The sequence below is a fragment of the Amphibalanus amphitrite genome, unplaced genomic scaffold (genome assembly GCF_019059575.1).
Source record: "Amphibalanus amphitrite isolate SeventyFive unplaced genomic scaffold, NRLGWU_Aamphi_draft 002173F_arrow, whole genome shotgun sequence".
In the NCBI taxonomy this organism is placed as follows: Eukaryota; Metazoa; Arthropoda; class Thecostraca; order Balanomorpha; family Balanidae; genus Amphibalanus; species Amphibalanus amphitrite.
Window position 1 is genome coordinate 25021 of NW_024883666.1, and position 27685 is coordinate 52705.

A 27685-nucleotide genomic window follows, 5' to 3' on the forward strand; every position below is an offset into this window, starting at 1 on the left:
TTCGAAATAAATACCTTTATTTATTCCAGTGCAGACACTCGAATCGAAAGTATTCGAGAAAAACTCGTATAAAATTGCAAGACAACACTTTTTATAGATAAAACGGCAATGTTGCTTTTCGATATTAATTTTGTACCCATGTGGACGGATGCATTTGCTTAGAGAGCGGTGAGTTCGCAGACAAAGTGGAAGGCCACGTTGCAGTAGGTATCGTCCCAGGCTCCCCCCTCGGTTTTCCAGATGTAGGCACAATCACAATCCGTGTTGTCAGGTTGTCCGGCATCCCAGTTCTGCAAAAAAATCGTGCATTTGTAAGAAGGGAAATATGACTCTCGAATAGCATGTGATTGTGATTACGAGGGAGCGAGCGCAACGAGCGAAGCGAAGTCTTTTCAATATAACGGAAAAATCTCAGTATGAGCGGCCCGGCCCGGCCCGGCCCGGCCCGGCCTGTAACGCTTTTGAGAGGCTTATATCTCAGCAACCGCTGGACCGAATGGCCTGCGGTCTTTTTTGCTGGATAGCCCCATCCCTTCTACCCCGTAACTGACTACTTTTGATACATCTCAGTGACCGCCGTGGCACGTGCCACGTGAAAAGTCAAGGGTGTTCAAGCAGTTTTGCAAAAGTAATGTTTTTGAGAGACCCATATCTCAGCAGCCGCTTGGGCGATTGACTTGCGGTCATTTTTATAGGGTAGCTGCATCCCTTCTACCAAAGGTCGGATACTCTTCATCTATGTGAGTGACCCACACTGCACGTGCAAAATACAACAATAAGAGGGGCCAAATTTGTTCCCATTTCAGTAACTCGGTAATTACTGGGGCGATTTCGCTGAAACTTGGCATACAGGTAGGCACCCACCAGGCAACGCATTCCCATGTGTTGCGGTTAGGGTGCTACTGCACGTGCGCACGTGCAGGGGGCGTTTCCAGATCTCGACGGCTGGGCCGATTGCGCTCAAATTTGGTACATGGTTGGGGACCGGTTAGTAGGATGCCGTGCAAAAGTCATTTTGGACCCCGTTTGCACGTGCGCACGTGCAGAATGCCGCTTCCAGATCTCAGGAACGGCTGGGCCGATTGCGTTCAAATTTGATACACCGCTAGCGACCGGTTAGAAGGGTGCTTTGCACAAGCCCGTTGAAAGTACCCTTTCGCCCTTCTGCACGTGCAGGGCTCACTATCTCGCTCGCTCGTTCTTCGCCCAAAAGGCGTTTTACTGGTAATAATGCTTGATTAATTGAGCGACTAGTTACGTAAATATACACTAGAATCGATACTATTTTTACGTTATTCGGTGAAGTCTAAAATCGTCCGCTCTTTGCAAATTGTGTCAAGTCATATGTCTATTCTACAATCAAGAAGCATGAAAGTTCGCACATTATCACCTAAACGCAAAAGTCCGACAAGTCTCTGCAGTCTGCTGCCTCTTATTTACCGTGTACACCAAGGATTCACCGTTGGCCCACTTCCAGTCACCCTCTGTATCCACATCGTTCAGTCCGATCCACGGCTGAAGATGGCCGAACTGACTGTTGATGAAGGTGTTCTCATCCCTGAATCCACACATCGAATTGTGCTCAATGGTTCTGGTTAGCGTGGATGGATTAGCGATTCATTCTTTCAGCGGCTGGAATTTTGATGCCACGAATTGTGATTATTTACGGACGTTTGTAATTACACAGCGGCAAGGCTACTTTTACGGCAAACATACGGTATTTCCTTTTTGTTTTACAATTATCTACGAGCAGCTGAGTGCGGCACAACAGTCGGCTATATAATCCTCACGTTCAATGTTCTCAATCAACATCTCTATCCATTTGAAATGCAATTCTTTCAATGCATTATAAAGGACCAGTTAAATAAATCAAACGAAAAAAGTCGCTCACTCGGTAGTGATGGAGGTCAGATGAGCGCCCCACTGCATCTCCTCACAAATCTGCCTGGCGCCATGCCATGAGAAGTTTGAGTTGGATCCATAGTAGCAGCTGCCATATTCCAGCTGCTGCCATATCCATATTCCAGCCAGTCGTCGGGGCATAAACCAAGACCACCTGAGGGAGGAGACACATAAAAAAGAATAACACTGACAAATAATGTTAACAAAAGCAAAATATATATAAAAAATATTAGGATCCTAGCCGCTTTGAACAAGGACGAGAAAAAAGCCATCCTGTGTTTGATCGGTGTTTGAAAAATTAATGGTAGTTTGAGCGGATAAAAACAGCAACAGAGACGACATACGGCACATAAAATGGAAGATTCAACTTTAGCATAAGCATGGTTCGTAATGATTGATATCTAATACCGACGAATACCTTCCATAGTTAGAGGTATTTGTCGCTGTTACTCACCGGTCGGTAGCGTAACTAGCAGGGCTGATATTAGCTGGGTTATTGGTGAGAGCGTAAGAGACCGGAGAGGCACCATGGTGAGCAGTGAGAGACTCTGTGATGAGTACTGAGAGCCGGCAGGTGTGAGAACCAGCCGGGGGGGGGGGCGTCCCGACGCGATAGAATCTGTTAGATAGCAGGGGCATCACACCGGGCAGGGGAGCGACCTTGCCGCAGGGAGGCAGAGAGGTTGACAATGCTACATAGGGAGAGGTGAAACGAGAAGGGAGAGGAGACTCATAGAAAGAGAGGATGAGAGAGAGAGAGGGAGAGAGAGAGAGAGAGAGAGTGAGAGAGAGAGAGAGAGAGAGAGAGAGAGAGAGAGAGAGAGAGAGAGGAGGGATGAAGAGCTAGTGAGGGAGGGTTGTGAGTTCGGAGTAGCTAGCTCGGAAAAATCTACCCAGTGATAATTTCTGCGGGGTAAAAACTGGATGAATATCTATCGAACGTAATCGGAGAGTTACAATTATTCACTGCACCATTGAAGTTTGGGAGCAGGTTTAGTTCAATTGTCCTAGCCAAGAATATTTTACTCACTACTTCGAAACAAATAAGGGGTAACTACGTTGCTGGAGAGGGAAGCCTCTGTGTGTGTTCTCGCCCAGCCCAGGAGTTTTTCATCTATCCGAATCGATTGAGATTATGTCTCTGTCGGACGGACTGGGAAGATTACAGGGAGGGAGAGAGAGGGGGAGAGAGAGGGAGAGAGAGAAAAACATGTAGGGGGAGCAAAGAGCAAAGAATGTACAGGATTTATTAAAATGAGTATTTTTTAATTTTATTTTCAACATGAGCTACAATATTTTTTGCCTTTTCGGCTAGATAGCAGATGAAATCCAATTCAGGCTCGCGAGGTACACATCGTTGATCGCTCGTAACGTTTGCGTTAGTGTTACACCTGTCCTCCAAAAACACAACTCCCTGTCCCTGGCGGCCCAAAGTGGAACCATCCGTTCCATGCGCCCTGCCCACGAGGGTGGACGTTGGACGCTCACAGCCCACACCGGTGTGCTGCTCATTGGCGTCGATATGCACTGAGTACTGACGCTCACACGATCGACCGCGCTGCACTCGTCAGTCTGCCGGTGACCCAGCTGGGGCGCTGGTGGTCGCCGCTCGTGGCTCGTGGGGTAAGTAAGGGGTTGGTGTCAGAGGTGGTTAGTGAGCGAGTTGGTGAGGTTAGTGAAGCCAAAGTGGTGTATTGGTGTGGTTTTTGAAGTCACTGCAAAGTGCAACCCGAAGTTGAGCTGCTTTTAGCAGCGACGTAGCTGTCATTTTGATTGAAGTGTTTGATTGCGGCGAATGACTAATCGTAATTGCTTTTGCTTCTAAGAGTATCGCAGTGTCGGTATTTGCCTAAGCATATACACGCATATACATTTACAATACAAGCATATAACCATTTGTCTAAGCATATAGGAGCAACGATATAGAAAGTGCAGGCCGGGATTATTTGATGTAATTTTTTGTTACACCAATAACCCTTTCAATGGTTGTTTGTCTTCTTGATTTATGGCTTGCGCTAATGTTTGCCTGGAAGCGATGCATATGATGAAGTGCTTGTTATCCAAAGGCACGTAAGAACTGCCGGCGCATCACAGTCCACTAAGGTCATGATCATTATATATGTTTTGCATGGAAGATTCGCTTACGCGTATTCAGATTGCCACTAGCGTGCATAGCTGCCATTTTCAGGGAGATTGGCCCACGTTTCCGAGTCGCCTAAATAACTACAAAAACTACAGCGTATAGGCGCAAAATGACGGTTGATATTATGAGTGGTTTATCTTGAAATGCTATCGTCTCATTAGGGATGAAAACATTGGAAATTAATTGCATTTTGTCGCTTATAAGATAAGGGAAATGGTTGGTACAGGGCTATCAGCTGACGAATTTAATATTTGTCGTTTTCTCGTAAAATGCCATAGGGAAAACACAATGGCCTCGTTTTCCTATCTTCTTGCACAGTAAGCGAATTAACCCTCGCCCCGTTGGGGGGGGGCCATTTTGCCCCCCCCCTGTGGTTTTTCCTGAATAGCAAGAAAACGGCGGCGCGCAGCACCGCCAAATTTTCAGTACCTTCCCGGGCATCAATTTGACACCTTCACACCAAATTTCAAGTCTTAGGTCACCTTAGGTCAGGAGTTATTGAGGTCAAACTGAGGTCATGTTCGAGCAAAAATGAGCAAAAAACATGCAATCTTGAAACGCTCACCAAATCTACAGTTATCAAGCAATTTCAAAGTTCTTTATATGGTCTAGTAGACAAAAAGCGGCGCTACAAAACTGTTATCTCGGATTTTCAAAATTTTGGGTTTTTGACCCAAAAAATTTCAAAAAACTGATTTTTTTATAAAAACTAAAAAAAATCCAAAAGTTTTCCGAATTTCGGAAAAGCCGGAATATATGTGATAGTCCCTGCGCTCTTCTATATACATACCAAATTTCAGATCGATATCTCGTTTTTTGGCCAAGTTATAGCGAAAAAAACTGTTCAAAAATGATGACGTCAAATTTTTGAACTCAATTTTTAGCGATTCTAGACCTCGTACGGCAAAACAAAGACCACCATTGAACTCCCCGTGACGAGCTGCATCGATTCGATACCCATTTTATGCAAAAATATCAACTTTGAAATTTGACCTAATTTGACCTGACCTTGACCTGACCTTGACCTGACCTTGACCAAAACGTGACCTAAGCTGGCCCCAAAGGCTGCCTGACCCACATAATCGCATTTGTCATGTAAAATGGACCATAAAACATGTATCACACGACACTTTCATATTGTGACCCCCCAGTGACCTGACCTCTGTGACCTGACCTGGTATCAGTGACCTCAACTAGCAAAATATGTGTTTGAAGAACATTTCCCCATCAATGATTTTCAGTGAAATGCATTTTACTCGATTTTACAGCGCATTTCTTGAAATGCCTGTAAACGGTGAAAATTGGACCTTTGACCTGACCTGTGACGTCATCGGTTTGACCTAGGTCAATAAAATTGGGTCACAAGGTAGTTCCCTGATAGGGCTATCCAACACCGTTTGCCGCTTGTCGCTACGTTGCGTGGTTCTCGAGATCTTAGGGGGGGGGGCCAAAATGGCCCCCCCCCAACGGGGCGCGTTGCTCGGCAGAGCCCAACGGGGCGCGGGTTAATAGAAATTAGTTTACCATGAAATATGGTATTTCAATGGCGAGTTATCTTGCTGATTTGCTGGATGTTCTCCCAGGTAAAAAAGCTACCAGACACCTTCAGCTTCAGCAAACCTACCAGAACACCCTCAAAACATTTGGAGAGTTCTCGGCGACATGATGAGCTTTCGGTCCGGTATAACAAGAAGCGCGAGGGCATTCTTCTTTTGGATTGCAACTGCCGTGCTCCTGATGGTGGGAAGTCTGCAGATTTATCAGTCACAACGGTACTTCAGAAACTTCGGTAAGTCACTTTGTTGAGATGTGCTGCAGTGATGTACTTACGTCGTACTAAGTAGTTACTAACTAAGTACTAAGTAATAAGTAGTTAGGTCGAATAGTTGGATGGTAGGCGTTGAGTAGTGATGTAGGTGCGTACTTGCTGCTCATCCTGGTGAATCGGAAGCAGCATCAGACAACATGTGCATTATGCAGCTTCAAGAAAGTCTTTATCACTTGTGGCCAGTAGCGGCGGAACGCCTTCGCCCTTCAATTAAGGGGGGGGGGGGGCACTGCCGACTTTTGGTCCCATTCTTTCCATGCAACGCCCATTGGGGTAATGTTAAAATGCCAAAATCAAAGGGGGGCACGGTGCCCCGGTGCTCTCCCCGTTCCGCCGCCTATGTTTGTGGCTTATTGTAAGTAACATGATACGGAGGTGGACTGCGATCTATACCAACTATGTTTATTTTTTGTTAATAAGGTAGTTAATTGGCGAACTACATAACAAGGTATTGAAAAGAACATACAGTTTTTTTTAAGAATTTCAAAGTGTATTGTAGAAATTGTATCGGTACATTATCATTTCTATAAAATCCGTATAAAATTGTGCGACATTTTATAGAGGTCGTAACTCGTAACACATGGCAGAACATCTTTCAAAAAAATGTCACAAAAGACATCTGCGTGACTTACACCTTGGCCATATGCTTTCGCCATTTTAACAAGTTGGCCTAACGGCATTCGCCGCTCAGCCATAGCACAGACCGTCAGATTCTATTATAGATGTACTGTTAGGTCGGAATTTTTCCCTTTATCACACTCGTCAGTAATTGTAGTTTTTATATCAGCCGCGTGGCATCAGTCCACCTGGGCAGAATGGATCGCCCCAGCACACAAAAAGTAACGGCCCGCGGCCATGGGAGCCTCAACAAATATGTCAAGCTCGAGTTTCAAGCGGTGGCGAAAAATTATTTTGTATCACTAGTGTACTACGCGATGAATTTTAGTAAATCTCTGCAAATACGTGCAACGTTTGTGGTCATCATCAGCATCATCATCAACCAGTTTATTAAACATTTTGTAAGACATTGCTTTTAACATGCTGCAGACAGACGCATAAGCGATTCGCTTGATTTGCAGCGTCGTGTCTGAAATCAAACTTATTAAATAAAGATACACGAAACAAGGTACTGCGAAAGAATATGTTGAAATGGCGAAGGGTATGTACATTTTTAACTGTTATTTACGTTCATCACGTCGCCCAGCGCTGCTAAAGCGAAAACTTAGCTCTTGTTGATGAAAATTCATGAAGATCTAGCGAATCCTTTCCACGATGCTCTTTATCTATTTGTTCACCAGCTATAAGCAAAATTTCCATAAGCGTCTTATTCTGATTTTTTTACTATTTCTTACCTCTGGCGGTTTGATGTCTTACATTTAATCATGTCTTAAAATAATGGAAATGCCTACACGTGACGCTACAGCAGCGAATTATGTATGTATATTCGACGGATGGTCCCAATTTTTTCATTAAGTTGCCCTCCCTCGCTGTGCGGTTGGGTGGCCGCTAGACCGGGGCATATATAGTGATCAAGGATGAATGATAGGATGGGTTGGCCCTGAGGATAGAAAGGATGGATGTGTTCCTAGTCGGATTTGTCTACCACTGAAACGCTCATCGCCTTTCTCAGGACTGAGAGATTCGAGGATTCATTCGATCCAGCCTTATCCAGCAAAGCGTCGCTACCTTTTTCCCGGAGTGCTTCAGGGCCCATCAAACGCGATGGTACAGCGACGAAATTAATGTTAACCCTCGCCCTGGCAGGGGGGGGGGTCGATGCGACCCCCCCCTAAGGTTTTTCGAAGATAGCGTAAAAACGGCGGCGCGCAGCGCCGCCAAATTTGGCACAGCCTATGGGGCAACCTTTTTACATATGACCTGAAAATTTCAGGTCCGGGTGACCTTGGGTCAGGTCACCAGGTCAGAAAAACCGGTACAAGGTCATGGTCAAATTTCAATTTTCTTTTTGCACCTGTCCAACTCACAGTTTTGGACTGATTTCCTTCAAACTTTCAGGATGTGCTAAGTTCACCGAGTTGTATAACATATAGTTCGGGTTTTTTGAGGTCACTGACCTGAGGTCAGTTAGAGGTCATTACGTCGTAATGTTAAGCCTATGGGAAAATACTAAATTCCGAAAATACTGGAGATATCTACTTCTTTCTATCACTTTTGTGCTTTGAATCCATAGTAAATAACAGCAGGTCACTTGGTGCTTCGTTGTTTGGTGTACTTATCCATGGGTCAGGTCAAATGAGGTCAACTGAGGTCAAATGACGTTTTTGCCAATAACTTGGCACATAATGACGCTAGAGCTTTAAAAATGGTATCATTGTGTTCCTGGTGATCAGCCGAATCGAATGATATGCGATATGATGCAATTTGGTTAACTTGAACTTAATTTATAATTTTAAGTTTACTTAAAATTTAAGAAAAACTTTAAGTACACTTAAGCAAGCTAAAAAGTATATCATTCGACGCGCCTTGACGTGCTGAGTTCACTGGTGCTTTTCTTTTTGCTCTATCTTAATTAGATTAAAAGTTATAAGCGAAAAACTTTTGACCCGTTTTTAGCGAAATTTTTACATTAATACCCCCCAAAACCCCCCTAAATATTGACCTAGAGCAACCAAATTTGCACAGGGGCGAGAACTCCAGGGGGCCCACCTACCTACCAAATTTGGTGTTTCTAGGTGCCATAGGAGCCAATCGCGAGGGGGGGGGGGTCGCATCGACCCCCCCCCCCTGCCAGGCCGTGTTATGAAAAATGCCCTGCCAGGGCGAGGGTTAAAAAGTTGCACACAATGCATAGGTGCACCATGACGGAACGCTACTGTAGCAGGTTCGATTACATGGATAGCTCAGACAGTATCATTCATTTTATTCAAACAATCACACAGACACCAGCAGCCTTTGTGGCGGATGTTATGTTGTGCTGAACTGATGTGTTGATTGTATATAATGATGGCTGACATGGTCTGTGAAAAATCTACAGACCATTGCAGATTTGTAGTTGAATATCGCTGTCATGTGGTATACCCACTGGGCTGAGACGCTAGTATTCCCCCGGTATTTGCACATGATCGCGGCTCATTGGTCGGGATAGACATGCTTTTGGTTGGCTACCTTTCTTTACAAAGCACGCCGCTAAAACATGCTCTATTACGCTGAGACGCGAGTCGTAACGGTCCGGATGATCCATCATCTGTCTTTCGCCGTATGCACCGTGCACACCTCCTGGACTTCGTGAGCTGCCCGATAGGATCTCAGGTCATCGTGAACTCTGCGCCCGAGTCAACCGGGACGAACTGACCGAGGGATGATCGGCCTCTTTCGCGGTTGGATAGACCCAGATTGACGGTCACGGTTGGAAAGACGGCGATCCGCCGCAGCCTGCGTAGTCTCTACATATGATGTGTTTGGATGCTCCGAATCCGATGTTGGCATTACACATCAGTCAACAGTAATTCATGTGATACATTTAATACCGAAAAGATATAAATGACGTTTGTACTTATTAACCCACGAGCCGCTGGGGGGGCATAAAGTTGCCCCCCCCTTACGTTTTGTGAAATATCTCCGAAACCTGATGAGCTACGAACGTGAAACTTGGCATAGCTTCAAATGAATACCTAGGCAATGTTTTAGGAAAGTTTGGTGGTTGTAGCACCTAAGATGACGTCACAGTGACGTCATAAAGTTTTGTCGTTTTCCGATATGGACCGTTTCTGATGACGCTGAGCATGAAACTGGACTGTAAATGAACTAGACAGCACCTGCTGTCATCCTAAAACATGTTACTACACTTCCATCTAGTTTCTGACCAATAATCGGCCCTTTATATTCGGTCCCATATATGTGATGTATCGTGAGGAATATGAGAGTCGCAAATCTATAATTTCACTTATGACGTCACTGTGACGTCATTTCAAATGGGATCGACACCAAATTTGGACACAGCCTCGGCTAGGTATTCAGGAAGATGTGTGCAAAGTTTCGCTTCTCTATCTCTTCGCGTTGCGACGATATCGTCGCAGAAGTAAAGGGGGGGCAACTTTATGCCCCCCCAGCGGCCGGCGGGTGGCGCGGAGGCCCAGCGGCCGCCGGGTTAAATAATGTCAGTGACACCAATAGTATAATCGAATGCGGCCGCCATGAGCATAAATACATGAGCATCATGGTGCGTATACTGACGAGTGACGCGTTTGAGCAATAGAAATTCAGCAAATGCTCTCTAATTGTATTATATTGTATTGTATTGTACTGTATTGTATTGTGTATTAGAGCAGCTTCCACAATGTGGCTGTTACGGTTCCACGTCAGGTCCACGTCAGGTGTACCTACAGCACAGCACAAAACTCACAACCCATCCATATTTGGCCACCATAAAATCGTTAATAAAATAAAATAAGAATAAAAGATAAAAAGTCATGATGAAAGGTGTTTTACAAGGATCGCAGAGCTGCTCAGAAGAGCTGTCCCGCGCCGCATTGGGGAGCGGCCTCCAGGTGGCAGCTCCGCGATAAGAGAAGGCTCTGCGGCTGGACTCAGGCCTTGTGCGCTGCAGGTGCAGGTCACCGCCTTCGGACGGCCTCGCGTCGCTCGAGCGGATACGTCACTCCGAGGTGACGGTCACGTCACTCCTGATCCACCCAATGCGCTTGTTCGGATCTCCCCTTCCTGAGCGTAGGTATATACGTGAGCGTGACACCAATTTGCATAGTGCATATGTGAGGTCCGGGTCAACTCATACCCAGTGGCCAGCTCAGTGCAGCGTGAGCTGGCAGATGTGACTGACCTGAAATGACCGAAACATCTGCGATCAGGTCTTCAGCTCAAGCATTAGCTCGCATCACCGCCTGTTTTGCACCGAGCAACACGTTAATAACTCACCCAATTAAGCAGTCATGAGTGACATAAGGAATTATGAGTGAATGATGCATTCAGTGTCACGGCCACATGCAGCAACTATATAACCCAGTACAGTGATTGATTACCGGTTGCATCCAGTTTTCTCTCACCAGGGTTCCATGACTGTGATTCAGGCATGGTTCCACTGGCAGCGCGCTGCACGGATGCTGGCTTCTCCCGGATGGAGGTCTGCATTCTGACATTGTGGCCGGCTGTGGCCACGGCTGGCTGCACCACTTCCCTTCCCCCCCCCCATGGCTGTTCAATGGCTGTAGGGTGGGGTGGCTGCAAAACAAAAATGTTTTTACAGTTGCGAGCTATTCCATAAATGTTCCGAAAGCACGGCGATACCCACGGCACTGAGCTTTGGACCTGAATTTTGCAAGCTAAATTCAACATTCTGGCGAGCAATCTATTTTGAGAGAGAGAGAGAGAGAGAGAGAGAGAGAGAGAGAGAGAGAGAGAGAGAGAGAGAGAGAGACAGACAGACAGACAGACAGACAGACAGACAGATGAGAGAGAGACAGATGAGAGAGAGAGAGAGAGAGAGAGAGAGAGAGAGAGAGAGAGAGAGAGAGAGAGAGAGAGAGAGAGAGAGAAATAGAGAGAGAGAGGGAGAGAGAGAGAAAGAAAGAAAGAAAGAGAGAGAAAGATGGAGAGAGAGAGGGAGAGAGAGCGTGAGAGAGAGAGATAGAAAGAGAGAGAGAGAGAGAGAGAGAGAGAGAGAGAGAGAGAGAGAGAGAGAGAGAGAGAGAGAGAGAGAGAGAGAGAGAGAGAGAGAGAGCGAGAGCGAGAGAGGTACCAACAGCTTTGAAAGTGATGGAATTTATGAAAACTTATGCTTGCTATTAAGCGGGGGGGGGGGGAGGTCGGGTGAACCTTTGGCCTGCGACCCTTTCTTGAGACCATGTCAGGCCAGAATCACGATTGGATGCAAGTCAGCGCACATTATCTGTGCACGTCCATCGTCCATACTTTTTGTAATTAGAAACGTGCCAACATGTGAAATCATGTCAGGCCAAATGAAATATGGCTGGTGCCAAGTTCAGATGAGTGTCACTTTACGGTCATTGACCTTAGATAAGCTCAGTTGACATTTTTGGTTTTACAACATTTATAGTAGTTTTTTTTAGCTGATTTTAACTTAGCACTAATTTGAGTTGATGGGTTAAGTTGAAGTGACACAATTTATAGCTTTGATATGATTATGGTACGAAACAAAAATAGCCAACTTACAATTCAGCACCTCATGCAATGCACATACATACAAATATGTTTCGATTTTAGGTGCAACTGCCGCACTGCCTGAAGTGTACTATTGAAGTCACTTGGGTTATCTGTCGCAATCTCAATGTCCCAGCACTACGTTTTTGTTGTTGTTTTTTTTTTATACTTAATTCTGACTTCTGGCGTTTCACCTTTCAGGCCCGCTGTTTGTCAACTGCAGTCATCGCTACTGTCTTCCTTCTGGCCTTTATGGCCAGATGTCGGTGGGCTTACCGGGTCAGAAGGCCTTTTACGGCGTGCCAGCAGGTAACGTACCGCACGGTTCGCGGGTTTACCAAGTCAGGAGACTATTTATGGTGCACCAGCACGTAATGTGCGGACCGCGTATTGGACTGGCCACGCTAACAGCTGAGGCAGCAACATTTAGTTCATTTGCTTCGAATAGTGTTCTGGAAGTACACCTATCATTGCGTTAAAGTACACATAATATCGTTCGGGATGTTTCCCATGAAGTTCGGAATCAGCATTAGCGTAAATGCGTGCAAAGCGTTGCATATGCCGCAGTGTTATGTCATGGCACGAAATGAAGATACAAATATATTTTGTCACATTAGCAATGCTTAATGGCACTAGGAAATCGATGGCAGGGGTGGCGTAGAAACCAGTTTGCTACTACGTAGTCGTAGGTACTGTGCCTCTCCATTCGGCAAATAATCCTCTTTACCTACAAATTACTATAGTTGCCACAAAACGTTTGCAGTTTTCGTGTCAGGTGCGGCTGTTGGCTGTCATGTTACTACAGTTCTCTGTGCGCTAAAATACGATGTCCTGAGACCTCTTTCACCAATAATCAGCTTCTGGTGCATCTGACACACCACAAGGCTCTACCGTAACGCTTTACTTATCAATTTTGCCAAACAACTGTAGCTGCATGTTATGAGCTGTTCCAAAATAATTGACCTCCGTAGGTTCTGATTGCGAAGTAGTTTGCCGACTTTACCTCGCTAGGCATCCTGGTGCAAACCTCAGTGCTACTATTCCCAATCTTCTCAACTCTGGGGCTGTTCGAGTTTCGCAATGCTTTTCGTAACCTAACCGTTATGTCCTGTGTGCATCATGACCGTTATGACCGTTTCCGCTACGTCCTGTCACTCTGCAACAGCCATCAATCTTCGCTCCACTCTGTATTTTGCAAACCTGTGCTACTTCCTGCCACCCCTGCGCCCCATTGATCGTTCTACCAGTCACTGAACCTCCCTTTCAAAATAGCTGGGAGGGGACAGCGGGAGGGGAGGGCCCCGACTATGGGAGACCCCCCAGGGCACTGATCAATGCGCACACACGCTCATTGCCATTGCATCGATCCCTTTACTGCTGTCGTGTTTTGGTGACAACATGGCACATCCGCTGTGATGGGTGTATATCTTGTATGAATACATTACGACGCACGTGCTTCGTGGTACGCCTTTGACCTCGAAACTTGTGTGGGTGTGTTCTCTATTCATGGAATGTAGTGTCATGTGTACATAATAGGTTGAATGTTTATTTATCTTCTATGGTGTCAACACATTATTTCGTGACAAATGCTAGGGCGGTGAATCTATTGAGCGTTTATACCACATTCAGAAGGTTTCCGACTGAAAGCAGCCAGTCTGCATCGGTATTGCAGGCATTCTGTACTGACTATTGTGTCTAAATAATTGTCAACTGCTGTGGATTCACGAATTTAATCGTCTTACCCTTACATGCAAGTGAAACTTTATGTGGTGGCGTGAGGGCTTATTGCCGGTGAAGCAAAACTGATGTGTGGACTACAGACAGGGGCGTCCCCGACGGGGGGGTCGCGGGGGTCGCGACCCCCCAATCATGAGAACCGGGGGGGGTGGGTGGGGGGTGGACCCCCCACTTTTAGCGATGCTGAGTATGCCTTTTTGAGCTATCTTGTCAGTGAAGTTGGCGTCAGCACTCAGCAACATCATTAAATACAACGTCAGATTCAGAATCGCTTCAAGAGCTCCCTAGTCCCTCTTGCTTATAGTTCAATAAGCTGTGGGGTGGAACATCAGCATGACAATATTTTAAAGTAGCCACTATTCTAGTTCCTTTTTATCCCTCAAAGGAGTGGGCGCGCCAAAACTGACCCAAGCGTTCGTCTGAACTCTGATTGTCAAAATAATGGTTGCAGTCGATTCGTCGGATGACGTATCAACTATCAGCAACTACGAGGTACCTACCAAGCCTCAGCCCTGGCTACCCTCCGGCCTGCCTGCATAGGGGGAAGGGGGTCAGATGGTGGACCCCTCTCGGGCTTTCCCAATAAGACGCTGAAAAGGAGCCTATTGCAACGAACCTTCCAGTGACCTCGAGTTTATCAATTTTACACCTACTCTAAAATTTATTGGCCCTGATTCGAATATAGATAACCTTGGTTCAGTTTTTCGAGTTTTATTTGCTTCCATTTACAAGTGTAGTTCTTGAAGCTGATTTCGAGTTTAGCGCCCGTTTGAACATAAGAAGTAGTTTTGATAAAGGTTATGTAACATGTTACGAAGCTATCGGTGGTGGTTGTCACCCACTCTAGATGGCCGGCAGGAAGCCTGTAGGTCGACCTGACCTGACCCGACCCGATCTACCCCAAATGCATGAAGTCATCATCTTTGTTCAAAACTAACATGGAAATCGTACTCGGGACCCCGATATCAGCTACGGCTCACAAAGTTCTAGCAGGTCCCAATTTTCCCTATATTTTTGGGCGTTGACATAAGATGACCCGGCCAAGACCTTGAAATTGGGCATCATCGGCTTTCTTTCATCACGGGCAGCATTCTCGCGTTTCTGCGAAGCTCTACCTCGATCAGGGGCCGAAAGCATACCTTAGCGTTACGTTGGTAAACGTTTTACCTTAGCGACCCGTAAAACACGAATAAGAGCTACAGCGACACAGAAAGCGTATTCGATAGCTTTTTTAACCCGCGCCCGGCTGGGGGTCCTGGATTTCCACGCCCTGCTGGGGGGGGGGGGGGTGTTTGAACACCCCCCCTTCTAACTCGGCTCCTGGGCCACGTAGCGATACGCGGAAGGCGGCGTTCGAAAGAGCGTCAAAAATAATGAGGAAATCACTTCAGTCAATTTTTTGGTCAGGTCAAAGGTCAGGTCACCAGAGGTCATTGAAGGCAAAATTTCGCCGATTTCCAGGTCAAATGTCGACAATTTCCAAGAAGCCAACGCATAACTCGGGAACCAATAGAGCTACAGCGCCGCGGAAAAGCGCATTCGATAGCCCTATTAACGCCCTTTCTGAGCAATACTCTCAGATTTGACCTAACGTCAACGGTTTTGCCTGCAGAGTGCAGGGGGCAAAAACTGCAAAAATAGCCGATTTTTTCGGAAACAGTTTTTCTGCAAAACTTTTGACCCAAGCATTGTACAAGCTTACTTTTACCGGTATCGTGTTCCTCTCGTCAAGACGCATCGAATAAACTATAACTTGACCTTGAAAGGTCAACTTGAAAATTTGACCTCAGGTCAAGGTCATGACCTGACCGGAAAGGGTCATGTTGCATATCAGTCGATCCGTATCGTCGAGCTGAACACATCTAAGGCGTTTTCATCGCTCTAGCATGCCTCTATCAAAAGTTATTTGCGAAAAACTGTTAGATACCATTCGTGACCTAAGATGACCTCAGGGCATAAACAGGGGTCACGAACACCATTTTCATGTTCAGTGTGTCTAAACCACTTGTAATTCAGTGTTTGGGAGTGTTTATAATGTCTTTCGTCCAAAAGAGGCGCATTTCAATTTTCTCCCATTGACTTATAATGGGGAGGTCGCAAAATTGACCTGACCTTAGGTCATCGATATCAAAATTCTGAGATAAACATTTTGTACATACTATTGCTCTTAGCAATCGCTGAAAGTTTCAAAGCGATCGGTCACTCGGTGTAGCTGTGACAGACATTGAAACTTTTTATGAGGTGAGGTCACTTCAAGTGACCTGGTGACCTGACCTTGAATGACCTTGGTCTGAAATTTTCACAACATGTGTAGAATTGATGTATGATAAGGTGTACCAAAAACCACAAGGGGGGGGTGTTCAAACACCCCCCAGCAGGGCGCGGGTTAAAGCTCTTTCGCCAACTTCGCCTCAGATTTGACTTCGGGTCTATGGCATGTGTACCACAGAGGCCAAACAGATAAGCGGACGGATTTTGCCGAAACATTTGTTCTGTGACAACCTATGATTCAAAGAATGTGTACGATATTCATGTTATCACCATTCACCTTCGTGTTTGTTTCGTCGAAACGGGTCGCATGGCTTACAATTTGAACTTAAAAACTTAACTATAAAATTTGATATCAGGTAAAGGTCATGTCGACCTGACTGGAAAAGAACCTGCTGCATGTGGATCGATCTGTGTTGCTGAGCTGAACACACTCCAGGCATGCTGTCATCGCTCTACAGCGTCTCCATCAAAAGTTGTCGAAAATGTGTTAGATGACCAAATGACTGACCATTCGAGTCATTACTCATTAGTGGTCATTAGCTGCACCTTGTCCTTAAAATGACCAGAGGTGCCATGGCTACAAAAGTATCTAGCTTTTTTTAGCATATTCGTTCAAAACAGAGCGCATTCGTGCTTCATCCCAAATCTTATCATGATGATTGGTGAGGTCACATATTTGACCTGAATCACTTCTCAAATGTAAAATCCCAGAGTCATGAACTGTTGGCACTTATAATCCCATTCATTACACCAAATTCAGACTTATAGGAGATAATCTATAGGAATGACAAGATTGCAGTTTTTAGAGGCATTAAAACTGACCTTGACATGACATTGTGACCTGACGTCAGGTGACCTGTGCTTGATTTGTATGCCCGATGCAAATGTGATATACGATAAGATATGCCGCTGTTTTCGTGGCGCTGCGCGCCGAGGTTTTTCTCAACACACGAAAAAAACGGGAGTGTGGCTAAAAACACCCCTACCTATCAAGACGAAGACCGGGAACCCGACCCCCGCCCCCCCCCCCCCCCCCCACTGAAAAATCCGTGGCGACGCCCCTGACTACAGACCTTTGCGTGTGTGTTGCCTGTTGCTGTGGTAATGTGCAACCCACCTATTTAGATAGAGATTGTGAATGGACATTTGAAATACTCGTTTGATGATTGCGTAGCATGTGCCAAGAAGTTCAACTGAACTTCAAAACCTACCAATACCTGAAAACAATACAAAAACGTCGCTGACACTGTTCAATGGTCATGCCATTTCATGCATGCATATGCAATATGCATACTGGCAATGCTTGGTGCAAAGTTCGATAGACTCAACTTTGTCCGACTATTGAGAGCTGTAACTATCTAGCTATAGTATCCTCGAACAACTATTTCGATAATAAACTTGAGAGTTTACCGAGTAGTGTCAGTTGCAATACTGAATACTAGCCGTTTTCACGACGGGCTATCCGGCGAGTGCACCTAATTTGACCAAATCTGCACCTAAGCTCTTTTACAGCAAATATCTTTATTTGATGAGTATATTTCCGTGTTTCAATCGATGAATCTCTCTGATAATATGACAAAGCAGGCATATAAGCAATTAGTGCAACCCTAGCCGATGGCTACTAAGAGACACACTGAGCCTCATTTGACCAAATCTGCACCTAATCTGCACCAGATATGCACCAGATGTGTACCAGATGGCCGTCGTGAAAACGGTTATTGTGAATTGTACCTATTTCTCTTCTACTGTTTTCTGCGAACATAGCAAAACCCTTTATGGATACCAATGGACAACTGACCTGATATGTGTGATTCCACATTGGTAACCTCAATCCCCCATTTTCAGATGAGTCGTCAGTGGTACAGGACGGGTGGCGGCCACACCCGGTAATTCCGCCGTCCGTCGCCCGTCCCCGTCTGGTGGTGGTCGTCTCGTCAGCACCGCGCAGCGGCTCCAGCTTTCTAGGTGAGATACAGACTGGTATTATAGATGAAATCAAGTTTTGTATGTGAGCTCCAGCTTTCTAGGTGAGCTACAGTCTTATATACGTGAGCTCCAGCTTTCTAGGTGATTTACAGTCGCATGTAGGTGAGCTCCAGCTTTCTTGGTGAGCTTCAGCTTTCTAGGTGAGCTACAGACTTTTATGTATACGTGAGCTACAGACTCATAGGTGAGCTACAGTCTTTTATACGTGAGCTCCAGGTTTCAACTCATGATGTCCAGGCTTTCCATCGTCGTCTAGTTTTCTTTTATTTTCTTTCGGCATTTTCATCGTAAATGTGCTCAAACCACAGTCATTTCATATTGTGTTATCGATGATAACTAACACTTTTTACCAGTCTCACTTGACTATATAATTCTATGACCTCCGTATCATATGATGTGTAGCCATCCGTGACCCTTCTTATGGTGGAATAAGCGGTCAATCGGTTAGCTGTCGTCATCACATCCCGTGTTTTAAATAGGATCGTACAGTCTTCGTACCATATGGTGCTGTCGACACCGTTAGTAAGGGGTCAGGTCAACCATCTGATATGTGATGCATCGCTCGGCTGAAAGCTAGCTGAGTGCCAATATCCGTTTGCGAGGCATACGATTAACCCTGTATAGGCGATGGGTGAAACGGCGCTACGACAAGTATGTAAAAGAAGGTGAATTATCTTCGTTTTGTTCCTTTTTTCACCTACTCGATTCCTTATTCACTGGCGATCGGAGTGTAATCGCCACGCCGATTGTGGATTGCTCTTGATCGTCAATACATACATACATACATACATACTCCCCATACCATAGTTTCATTCGAAACTCCATAAGACCTTAAATTACCCGCGACGCCAGGACAGGACATCCGTTATCTTACACTTAATTAATTCACACAATGCCCAGTAAAATCTTATGAAACGATCCATTTATTTAATAATTTTAAAATGGCATTTAAAATTTCAAAATAATACATCAGGGTAAGCAATCAATGGGACATACCTGATCCTTGGCGGCGCTCCCATTCCACCAACTAATCACCTTATTAGTTTCAGAGGCAATACTCTTACAATACCTTATGATACTCACAAGCAATGACGTAACAATGACAATGTGAAACAGCAAAGTAAACGTTGTTACCTTGTCCACAGGTCAGCTAATGTCAAGTCCACATAGCGCACTGTATTTCTTCGAGCCTTTCTGGTTTTACAAACATCTTTACAACAATAAGACTGCTGCTCCGTACAACTATGAAGCAGCAAGCGACCTCCACAACCTGCTTACTTGCAAGTGAGTTTGGCGGAAGCCGTAAGCCGCACATCAGGTCAACCGAATAATAATCTGATCTTTCGAGTAATAAAAACTGAGAAAGCTGCTTTGTCTGATACGAGTACATATAGGTGGTGCGAACCCCAATCCGCCTCAACAGAATTATTAGACGCGTTTACATAGGGTTTGTTGCAAGCTTATATCTCCGTCCGTGATGTTGCAAAATATGCCAATGGTGCTGAACCATTTACAAAATGATCCCCTCTAAATATTTAAAGACCACTGCATCGAAATTATCGCCAAATTAACGAGCTAGAGCCTCGTCAAATATGCTATGTAAACCGGGTTATTGATGCTCTTACCAGATGTGCTGTAGTCTCTTACCATCATTCGTTTGAAATCAGGTAAACATCAGACGTACCAACTCTCTTTTACTACTCACTCCTATACTCATACTTACCGGTTTAGGCTTGATGCGTCATTACTTAGTGATCATGATCATTACTTAGCAATAGCTAATGATTACTATTCGATTCAACGGCTGCAAGCATTCCTCATGTCAGCTAGATGTTCACTCTTACATTCGCTTTTTATAATCAACTAGAGGGACAGCATTACGCGCAGCGTAAAGAGAGACAGCATTACGCGCAGCGTAATAAGTCAATTTAAAAAAAAAATCGGCCCAGTAGCGGCCGAGTTATGGCCAGAATAAATTTGGCGTCTCCAGGGGCGGATCCAAGGGGGGGGTCACATGGGTCATGGCCCCCCCTTGAGGCCCGGGGGCCCAAAGACCTGCCAGGGGCACCACCGGCCTATCAGGGGTATCACAGTCCTGACAGGGGCACCACAGGACCGCCAGGGGCACCACAGGCCTAGCAGGGACACCACGGGCCTGGTGCCCCTGGGCCCTGACAGGACTGTAACGCCCCTGACAAGCCTGAAGTGTCCCCGGCAGGCACGTGGTGCCCCTGACAGGCCTGAGGCGCCCCTGCAAGGCCGGTGGTGCCCCTGGCAGGCCTGTGGTGTCCATGGCAGGCCTGTGGTGCCCTTGCTAGGCCTCTGGTGCCCCTGACAGGCTTGTAATGCCCCTGGAAGGACTGTGGTGCCCCTGGGCCCTGACAAGCCTGAGGTGCCCCTGACAGGCCAGTGGTGCCCTTGCTAGGCCTGTGGTGCCCCTGTCAGGCCTCTGGTGCCCCTGACAGGCTTGCGGTGCCCTTGGAAGGACTGTGGTGTCCCTGGGCCCTGACAAGCCTGAGGTGCCCCTGACAGGCCCGTGGTGCCCTTGTTAGGCCTGTGGTGCCCCTGGTAGGCCTCTGGTGCCCTTGCTAGGCCGCTGGTGCCCCTGGCAGACCTCTGGTGCCCTTGCTAGGCCGCTGGTACCCCTACGCCCGGAGAGGACTGGTGCCCCTGAAAAGTCTGAAGTGCCCCTCGGCAGGCCCGTGGTGTCCCTGACAGGCCCAAGGTGCCCCTGCGAGGCCGGTGGTGCCCCTAGCAGACCTCTGGTGCCCCTGGCAGGTCTGTGGTGCCCCTGGCAGGTCTGTGGCGCCCCTGGCAGACCTGTGCTGACTGGTGCCCCTGCTAGGTCGCTGGTGCCCCTCACAGACCTGTGGTGCCCCTGGGCCTTGATAAGCCTGAGATGCCTGGCTATGACAGGCTCGTGGTGCCCCTGATAGACCAGTGGTGCCCTTGCTAGGCCTGCAGTGCCCCTGGCAGGCCTCTGGTGCCCCTGCTACCCCTGCGCCCGGAGAGGACTATGGTGCCCCTGAAAAGCCTGAAGTGCCTCTCGACAGGCCCGTGGTGCCCCTGGGCCTTAACAGGCCCAAGTTACCCCTGCGAGGTCGGTGGTGCTCCTGGCAGGCCTGTGTTGAATGGTGCCCCTGCTAGGCCGCTGGTGCCCCTCACAGGCCTGCGGTGCCCCTGGAAGGACTGTGGTGCCCCTGCCCCTAGGGGTGCTCATGGGCCCAACAGGCCCGTTGTGCCCCTGACAGGCCTGTCGTGTATACTTGCTAGACCTGCGGTGCCCCTGCTTCCTGGCAGGCCTGTGGTGCCCCTGGCGGGCCTGTGGCGCCCCTACAAGGCCGTAAGTGCCCCTGGCAGGTTTGTGGTGTCCCTGGAAGGACTTTGGTGCCCCTGACAAGCCTGAAGTGTCAAGGACAGACTCTTTAGAGTCTAAAGGGTAGGGGCGAACTTGACCCTGGCGTCTAAAGTTTAGACGCCAGGGTCAAGTTCGTCGGACTGACAACGATTTGCTTACCTGATAACGTTCCTGGTAAGTACTCATTACTCAGCGTCCACAACACAACATATATACACATAGCACATTCATATATACTTGCTTACAATTGGTAAATGTGGTTGTGGCTAAGAGTTAAGATACTGACTAAAAAAAAAATAAAAAGAAAAAAAAACTGAAAATGGGGGCACCGCCAAAATGAAGTGGACGAAATCCGTTGAGTTTTTAATTTTGGGTATAGGTAGGGGCACCACTTCGATTCATGACCCTCCCCTTGGAGTTTTCCTGGATCCGCCCCTGGGCGTCTCCTCTTGGCCGGCGGTGCTCTGTTCCGGTATTCATTGCCAAAGGTCAATGACCTGCCGGCTCTGATTTCGCTCAGTTTTCGCAGCGAACAATCTGAGCCTAGAGCACGTGCTCTCTGCTCGGCGCCGGCCGCGGCCCAAAATGCTGCAAAGATGCGCCCGCCACGTGCACACCGCTGCACGCACCCCCTCCAAAATTTAATACAACAAACAGATGCACGCGTCCGACTTGCGCCCAAAATTCCACCCCCGTAGCCCGCACCGTTCCGGAGCAATAGCCCGCCAAGCGTGACGGACGCGTTACATACATACATACGGACATTTTGATTTTTATATATGTAACTAGAGGGACAGCATTACGCGCAGCGTAAAGAGGGACAGCATTACGCGCAGCGTAATGAATCAATTTTCATTAAAATCGGCCCAGTAGCGGCCGAGTTATGGCCAGAATAAATTTGGCGTCTCCTCCTGGCCGGCGGTGCTCTGTTCCGGTATTCATTGCCAAAGGTCAGTGACCTTCCGGTTCTGATTCCGCTCAGTTTTGCAAGCGAAGAAACTGAGGATAATGCGCGTGCTCTCTGATCAGCGCCGGCCGCGGCCAAAATTCCGCAAAGATGCGCCCGCCACGTGCAAACCGGCGAGCGCACCCCCACCAAAATTTAATACAACAAACAGATGCACGCGTCCGACTTACGTTCAAAGTTTCACCCCCGTAGCTCGCACCGTTCCACAGCAATAGCCCGCCAAGCGTGACTGACGCGTTACATACATACGTACAGACATTTTGATTTTTATATATGTAACTAGGTGCCGAGCATTACGCGCAGCGTAATTCAATTTTAATTAAAATTGGCCCAGTAGCGGCCGAGTTATGGCCAGAATAAATTTGGCGTCTCCTCCTGGCCGGCGGTGCTCTGTTCCGGTATTCATTGCCAAAGGTCAGTGACCTTCCGGCTCTGATTTCGCTCAGTTTTGCAAGCGAAGAAACTGAGGCTAATGCGCGTGCTCCCTGATCGGCGACGGCCGCGGCCCAACATGCGGCAAAGATGCGCCCGCCACGTGCAAACCGCCGAACCCACCCCCTCGAAAAGTTGATACGACAAACAGATGCACGCGTCCGACTTAAGTCGAAAATTTCACCCCCGTAGCCCGCACCGTTCCGGAGCAATAGCCCGCCAAGCGTGACTGACGCGTCACATACATACATACATACATACATACATACATACATACATACGGACGTTTTGATTTTTATATAGGTAAATTCAGAACCAAATTATTCTCATCCTTAATGACATTGCTTTGGCTCAGGCTGGCGTTCAACCCACCCAGAAAGCCGGTGGAGGCTAGTCTCTACTTAGGAGACCGTTTGGATGGCTTGGTGACCTTTATTACTTGAACACTCAATTCTAACGGGATAGGGTGGTTGCTACGGCGGCGAACCAGCAGAGGTGTTTAAATCAACGCAAAGTCTTAACCCTCGCCGGACCTATTGGTTTTTTACATACGCGCCGGCCGAGGGGGGGGGGCGGGTACGACCCCCCCTCGCCGTTTCGCCCCTGGTGGAGCTAGCGCGTCGCGGAAAAAACGAGCGTGTGCGCCGTTACGAGACGCAGAGATTGGTACCCGATTTTAAGGTCCTAGGTCAACCGGTGACCTCTGAGGTCAGGTCAAGTGCCCCAAGGTACGGTTCAGTTTTTGGTGAATAACTTCGCAAAAAACGGCCGCAGAGCGCCGATTTTGGCAGCATCGTGTTCGTCTCGCTCAGGCGCGTCGAATGATATACTTTTTGTCCGGGTCAGGTCAACTTGGGGTGTTGACCTCAGGTCAAGGTCAGGTCAGCACCCCCAGGTCACGAAGTTGGTCAAAAGAGGTCATGTCGCATATCATTCGATTCGGCAGGTCTTCCTGAGTCCATTGGTGGCTTTCCCGACTCGCTAGCTCAATTTGATCAAGAGTTATTGACGAAAAACTAATATGACCTTGATGACGTCATAAATGACGTCACGCAAGGTCAACATTGCAAAAGTGACGCATCTAACCTTGCAAGGAGTGCATCAAATCACGATTCTGTGTGCTTGAGATAGTTAGAGATCGTTCCCGGCGCCAGAATAGCAGTTTGAATTTTTCCCCATTGACTTATAATGGTGAGGTCACGAAAATGACCTGACCTCATATGACCTTTAGGAAAAATCCGAGATATACAAGTTGTGGGACTCATAATGGATACTAGATCCTGCAAGTTTCATTTCCCTGTGACATCTCCTCTGGCAGTGAGGGCGTTGCGAAGTTGCGACATCTGAAGACCGTGCAGAGGTTCACTTATGACGTCATAGGTCAGTGACCTGACCTGACCCAAAAATGCGGTTGGTGTCAAAAGATCCGGCTTGGATCAAAGGTCAGGTATGCCAAGTTTCAGCTCGCTATCACCAGCGTGTTCGGAGCTATCGCGAAAAAAACCCTATGGGGGGGGGGCGGCACCCGCCCCCCCCCTCGGCCGGCGAGGGTTAAGTCTCAAACTTAACTTCTCACCCCAACGGTCGTGAAATGGTCTAGAAAGATACAACAAAATATATCTTATCATCTAAATCAGTCAAGCAATACGATCTCAAGAACGACATACCTAATTCGCTCCCTAACTCTCGCTCACTCTCGCGTTTTTTTCCCGTTCCCCAGTTTGGACGCCCTGCCGCCCATGTTTGCCGAGCGAAAACACCGTGGCTTCATCTGGAGGAAGCCCAAGGTACTGAAGCGCGACCCCAGTAGAGCGCACCTGACTTCACTGTGTCTCAGCACTTCAATACGTGTTATCAAGACGATCCGACCCCGGCTGGCAAAAGTCTTACCTCTTCTGGAGGTAAGTACTTGAAACAGGAATTGGTTAACTTTATAGGGATGGAGTGGGGCTTGGTAGAGGGTTTTTTATGGAGTTTGTTGCCCATTTCCTATGGCCAAGATTATATAGTGAGCCAAACGATTGGCTAGGTGCATTTAAGATAACTTGTTCCTGGTTTTGTCTATGAATTGAACATCTTCAAAGAAGTCCATCCTTGTGGTAGGTGTAGGTCTATATGTGCATTTGCATTTCGTGTCTGTGCGAGTTGTTGGGTACGTGCATTGCAGCTGAAAAATGCACAAAACGTTCCTAAATCACGCTGTTCCGTGTTCAAGCTCAAAGCATAACATTCATAACAAATTGTTATCACACTCTCATCCGGCGTCCACATAACTCCGATCCACATTTCCACTCTCAGCGGACGGATCTGGATGTGCGGGTCATCCACCTGGTGCGCGATCCACGTGCGATCCACAACTCGCTCGTGTCGAAACATTACGCATGGCCACAGCGACGTAGGAACGCCTCACTGCTGTGTGAGGACATCAGAGACGATCTACGGGCCTCTCAGAGCATCAGCAGTGACCGCTGGACGGGCGTGAGGTGGGTCTCTGAGATCTAGAGGAGGCTAGAACTGGGGAACTGGGGGAAAACTGGGGGAAACTGGGGGGGGGAGGAATGGATATTAGGGAGTTCGTTATGTAAATATGTTCGGGAGATTACGGCTCAAGTATCTGTGAAGGGTAGAAGTGTATGTGGGACTAAACGACACCACTGTCAAAACCACGACAAAGACTAAGTTTATAAATGCCACGGAAATTTCGTTTTCTTGTAAGGTAACTTGTAGTATCCCGAGGTCAAGCTTTTGTTCTTTTTCACCCATAGCTGTTAGATCTCGATAAGGATGGACTCGATAATCAAATTAATTCGTTTTTTTAGTGTCGCTTGTTTTATGAGTCAGACGTCAAGTGAGTTATACTGTTCCGCTGTTTCACTTGGAAACAGATCTGAAAGCTCTAAGGTGTTATTGTCTCTGCGGGTCTGGTCTACATAAAAAAATTGTCTTCGTCATTTGTGTCCTATTTATCGTTTGAATTTGTTTCTTCGTACACACAGGTACGAAGATTTGGTGGAAAGACCAGAAGAGGAGGCCAAACGTCTCTTTGAGTTTCTGCAGCTGCCACTAACAAAGGAGACGTCAGACTTTATACGAACACATGCTCAAACTCAAGACTCTCCTAAAGGTCCTGACCCTGCGGGAAATTCCACGAATGAAAACAGCGGTCAAACGGGCGGAAACCGTGGCCAGGATGTCGCTGACGGAACCAAAGATGAAGAAACTCAAACAGTGGTACAAGAAGAAAACAACCGCAGCCAGAAGCGAATAGCAACAGCTGAAGACAAGCCCTCACCACTGACAGAGGCCGATCATCATGGCCAACTCCGAAACACCGTGAAAGGGATTGCTGAGGGAATGGGCCGAATTTCTGAAGCAGTGAACAGTATTTTCGCAGCTGTGGGCGGCTCAACTGACGAGAAAGGATCGCCTGGTTCGGGTCGATTCGCCCGAAGGTTGCATAGGTACGTAACAGTAGTCATGCACCTTTTCATGGTCATAATTCATGTCAACGTTTGATTGTTACGTTTCCTTTACTTCTCAATCGTAATGGTATACTTTTCTTTGAAGTGTCGACAATTTACAGGCATGAATGTAGAGCCTCAGTACATAAATAATGATTCGGTGATCGAATCACGACCTTTCGCTTCACATAGGAGTTGTGTAGTTTCAGAGACAAGAAATGCATGCTGTATGATATGACTACAATCCATGCATGTATGAGGCATATAATAATACAAACGGTAACGTCGTAAAGCTGCCACGTCACGTGGTTTGACATTTCTGACAGAGCACGCGTTCTTTTACAGGTCCAATGTATCGGGACACATTCGTCCTGATGCAAGAAACACCATTGCTGGGGCCACACGAAGGCGACGAGACACTGCACTGGTCAGGACATATCGCGGCACACCACGACGCCTTCTAACAATCGGTGAAAAAGACGAGCCTATCCAACAGAAACTAAAACCAAAGACCAGAGGGAGTCGAGCGCCCACCTTCCGCCGTTTGACCAGAAATGAGTATGTCAAAGCCTTGAAAAGACGGGAAATCTTTAAGAAGAAAAATAGACGCAGTTATTATTTTGATACTGTGCGAGGCGCAGAGTTCGATAGACTGCACTGGATTCGTGAGCTGCCTCCTGCCGAGCGCAACAACGTTGAAAATGTATGTGAAGACGTGTTGGCTAGTCTAGGCTATCCGCTTCGCTACCCAGATGAGAATAATGGGCTGTGATCAATTCAAGAGCAATTTATCAAGGGCAGTATCAATTAAGCTGGGTGACGATCAGGTTTTACATATAACCTAGAAATGTGATATTAGCAAATATGCAGTTCAATGGTTAGAATCTTCGTCATGACTAAGTACATGGTTAGATTGCCAAACATAATTGCCAAGAGGTTGGCATGCATTTTTATATAGGAATTTAAAGCTAGGAACCATTTCCAACAAGTGAAACCCAGAAATACGTAACATGACGTCAATGTAATGATATTGCTATTTTTCTGATGAATGTGTATAGTCCAGGGTCTTACATCAAATTGGTGACATCTTACACTTGTCCCTGTGGTGACCACGTGATTTAGTGTCTTGTGCCTCACTTTTTGGACTGCAGGGGGTTTCTTGTGATTGCTTTGTTGTCTCATTGTGCAGAAACCCCAGATTTTAGGGGTCTGTAATGCCTCGCTTTCGGGATATGTGTGATTAGGTGGCATTTCCTATTGCATGTTTGAGCAACTACGCTTTAAACAAGCGTGAATGCGTGATTGTGTGTGTATGTATATTTATGAGTATATCATTATGTGGGTGGTTGCCAAGCTATATTGTACACGCTTGTGTTTCACTTCTTTGCCTTTTTTCATAATACCACGGTATATAAATATTGTTCGCATGTTTGACGGCTAAAAACACAACGTGTCTTGTATAACA

General features: G+C 46.9%; 2 protein-coding genes across 3 annotated transcripts; one reads left to right on the forward strand and one right to left on the reverse strand.

Annotated features, from left to right (window-relative positions):
- On the reverse strand, nucleotides 1–4689 carry LOC122376506 (lectin BRA-3-like). 2 transcript variants are annotated; one of them, XM_043356396.1, is made up of 4 exons: nucleotides 2357–4689; nucleotides 1892–2056; nucleotides 1441–1558; nucleotides 1–290 (listed from the first exon to the last, which is right to left on the reverse strand). In XM_043356396.1, the coding sequence occupies exons 1-4, from the start codon at nucleotides 2539–2541 to the stop codon at nucleotides 159–161; spliced, it is 600 nt and encodes a 199-aa protein (XP_043212331.1). In that variant the 5' UTR covers nucleotides 2542–4689; the 3' UTR covers nucleotides 1–158. The 2 variants fall into 2 exon arrangements, with proteins under 2 accessions (XP_043212331.1, XP_043212332.1); XM_043356397.1 differs by having other exon boundaries at nucleotides 119–290; nucleotides 1441–1534.
- Nucleotides 3465–27685, forward strand: LOC122376505. The gene is made up of 9 exons (XM_043356395.1): nucleotides 3465–3525; nucleotides 5629–5834; nucleotides 12210–12317; nucleotides 17862–17981; nucleotides 19148–19286; nucleotides 24480–24660; nucleotides 25058–25242; nucleotides 25756–26220; nucleotides 26566–27685. Exons 2-9 carry the CDS (start codon nucleotides 5708–5710, stop codon nucleotides 26990–26992), a joined length of 1752 nt encoding a protein of 583 aa, XP_043212330.1. The 5' UTR covers nucleotides 3465–3525; nucleotides 5629–5707; the 3' UTR covers nucleotides 26993–27685.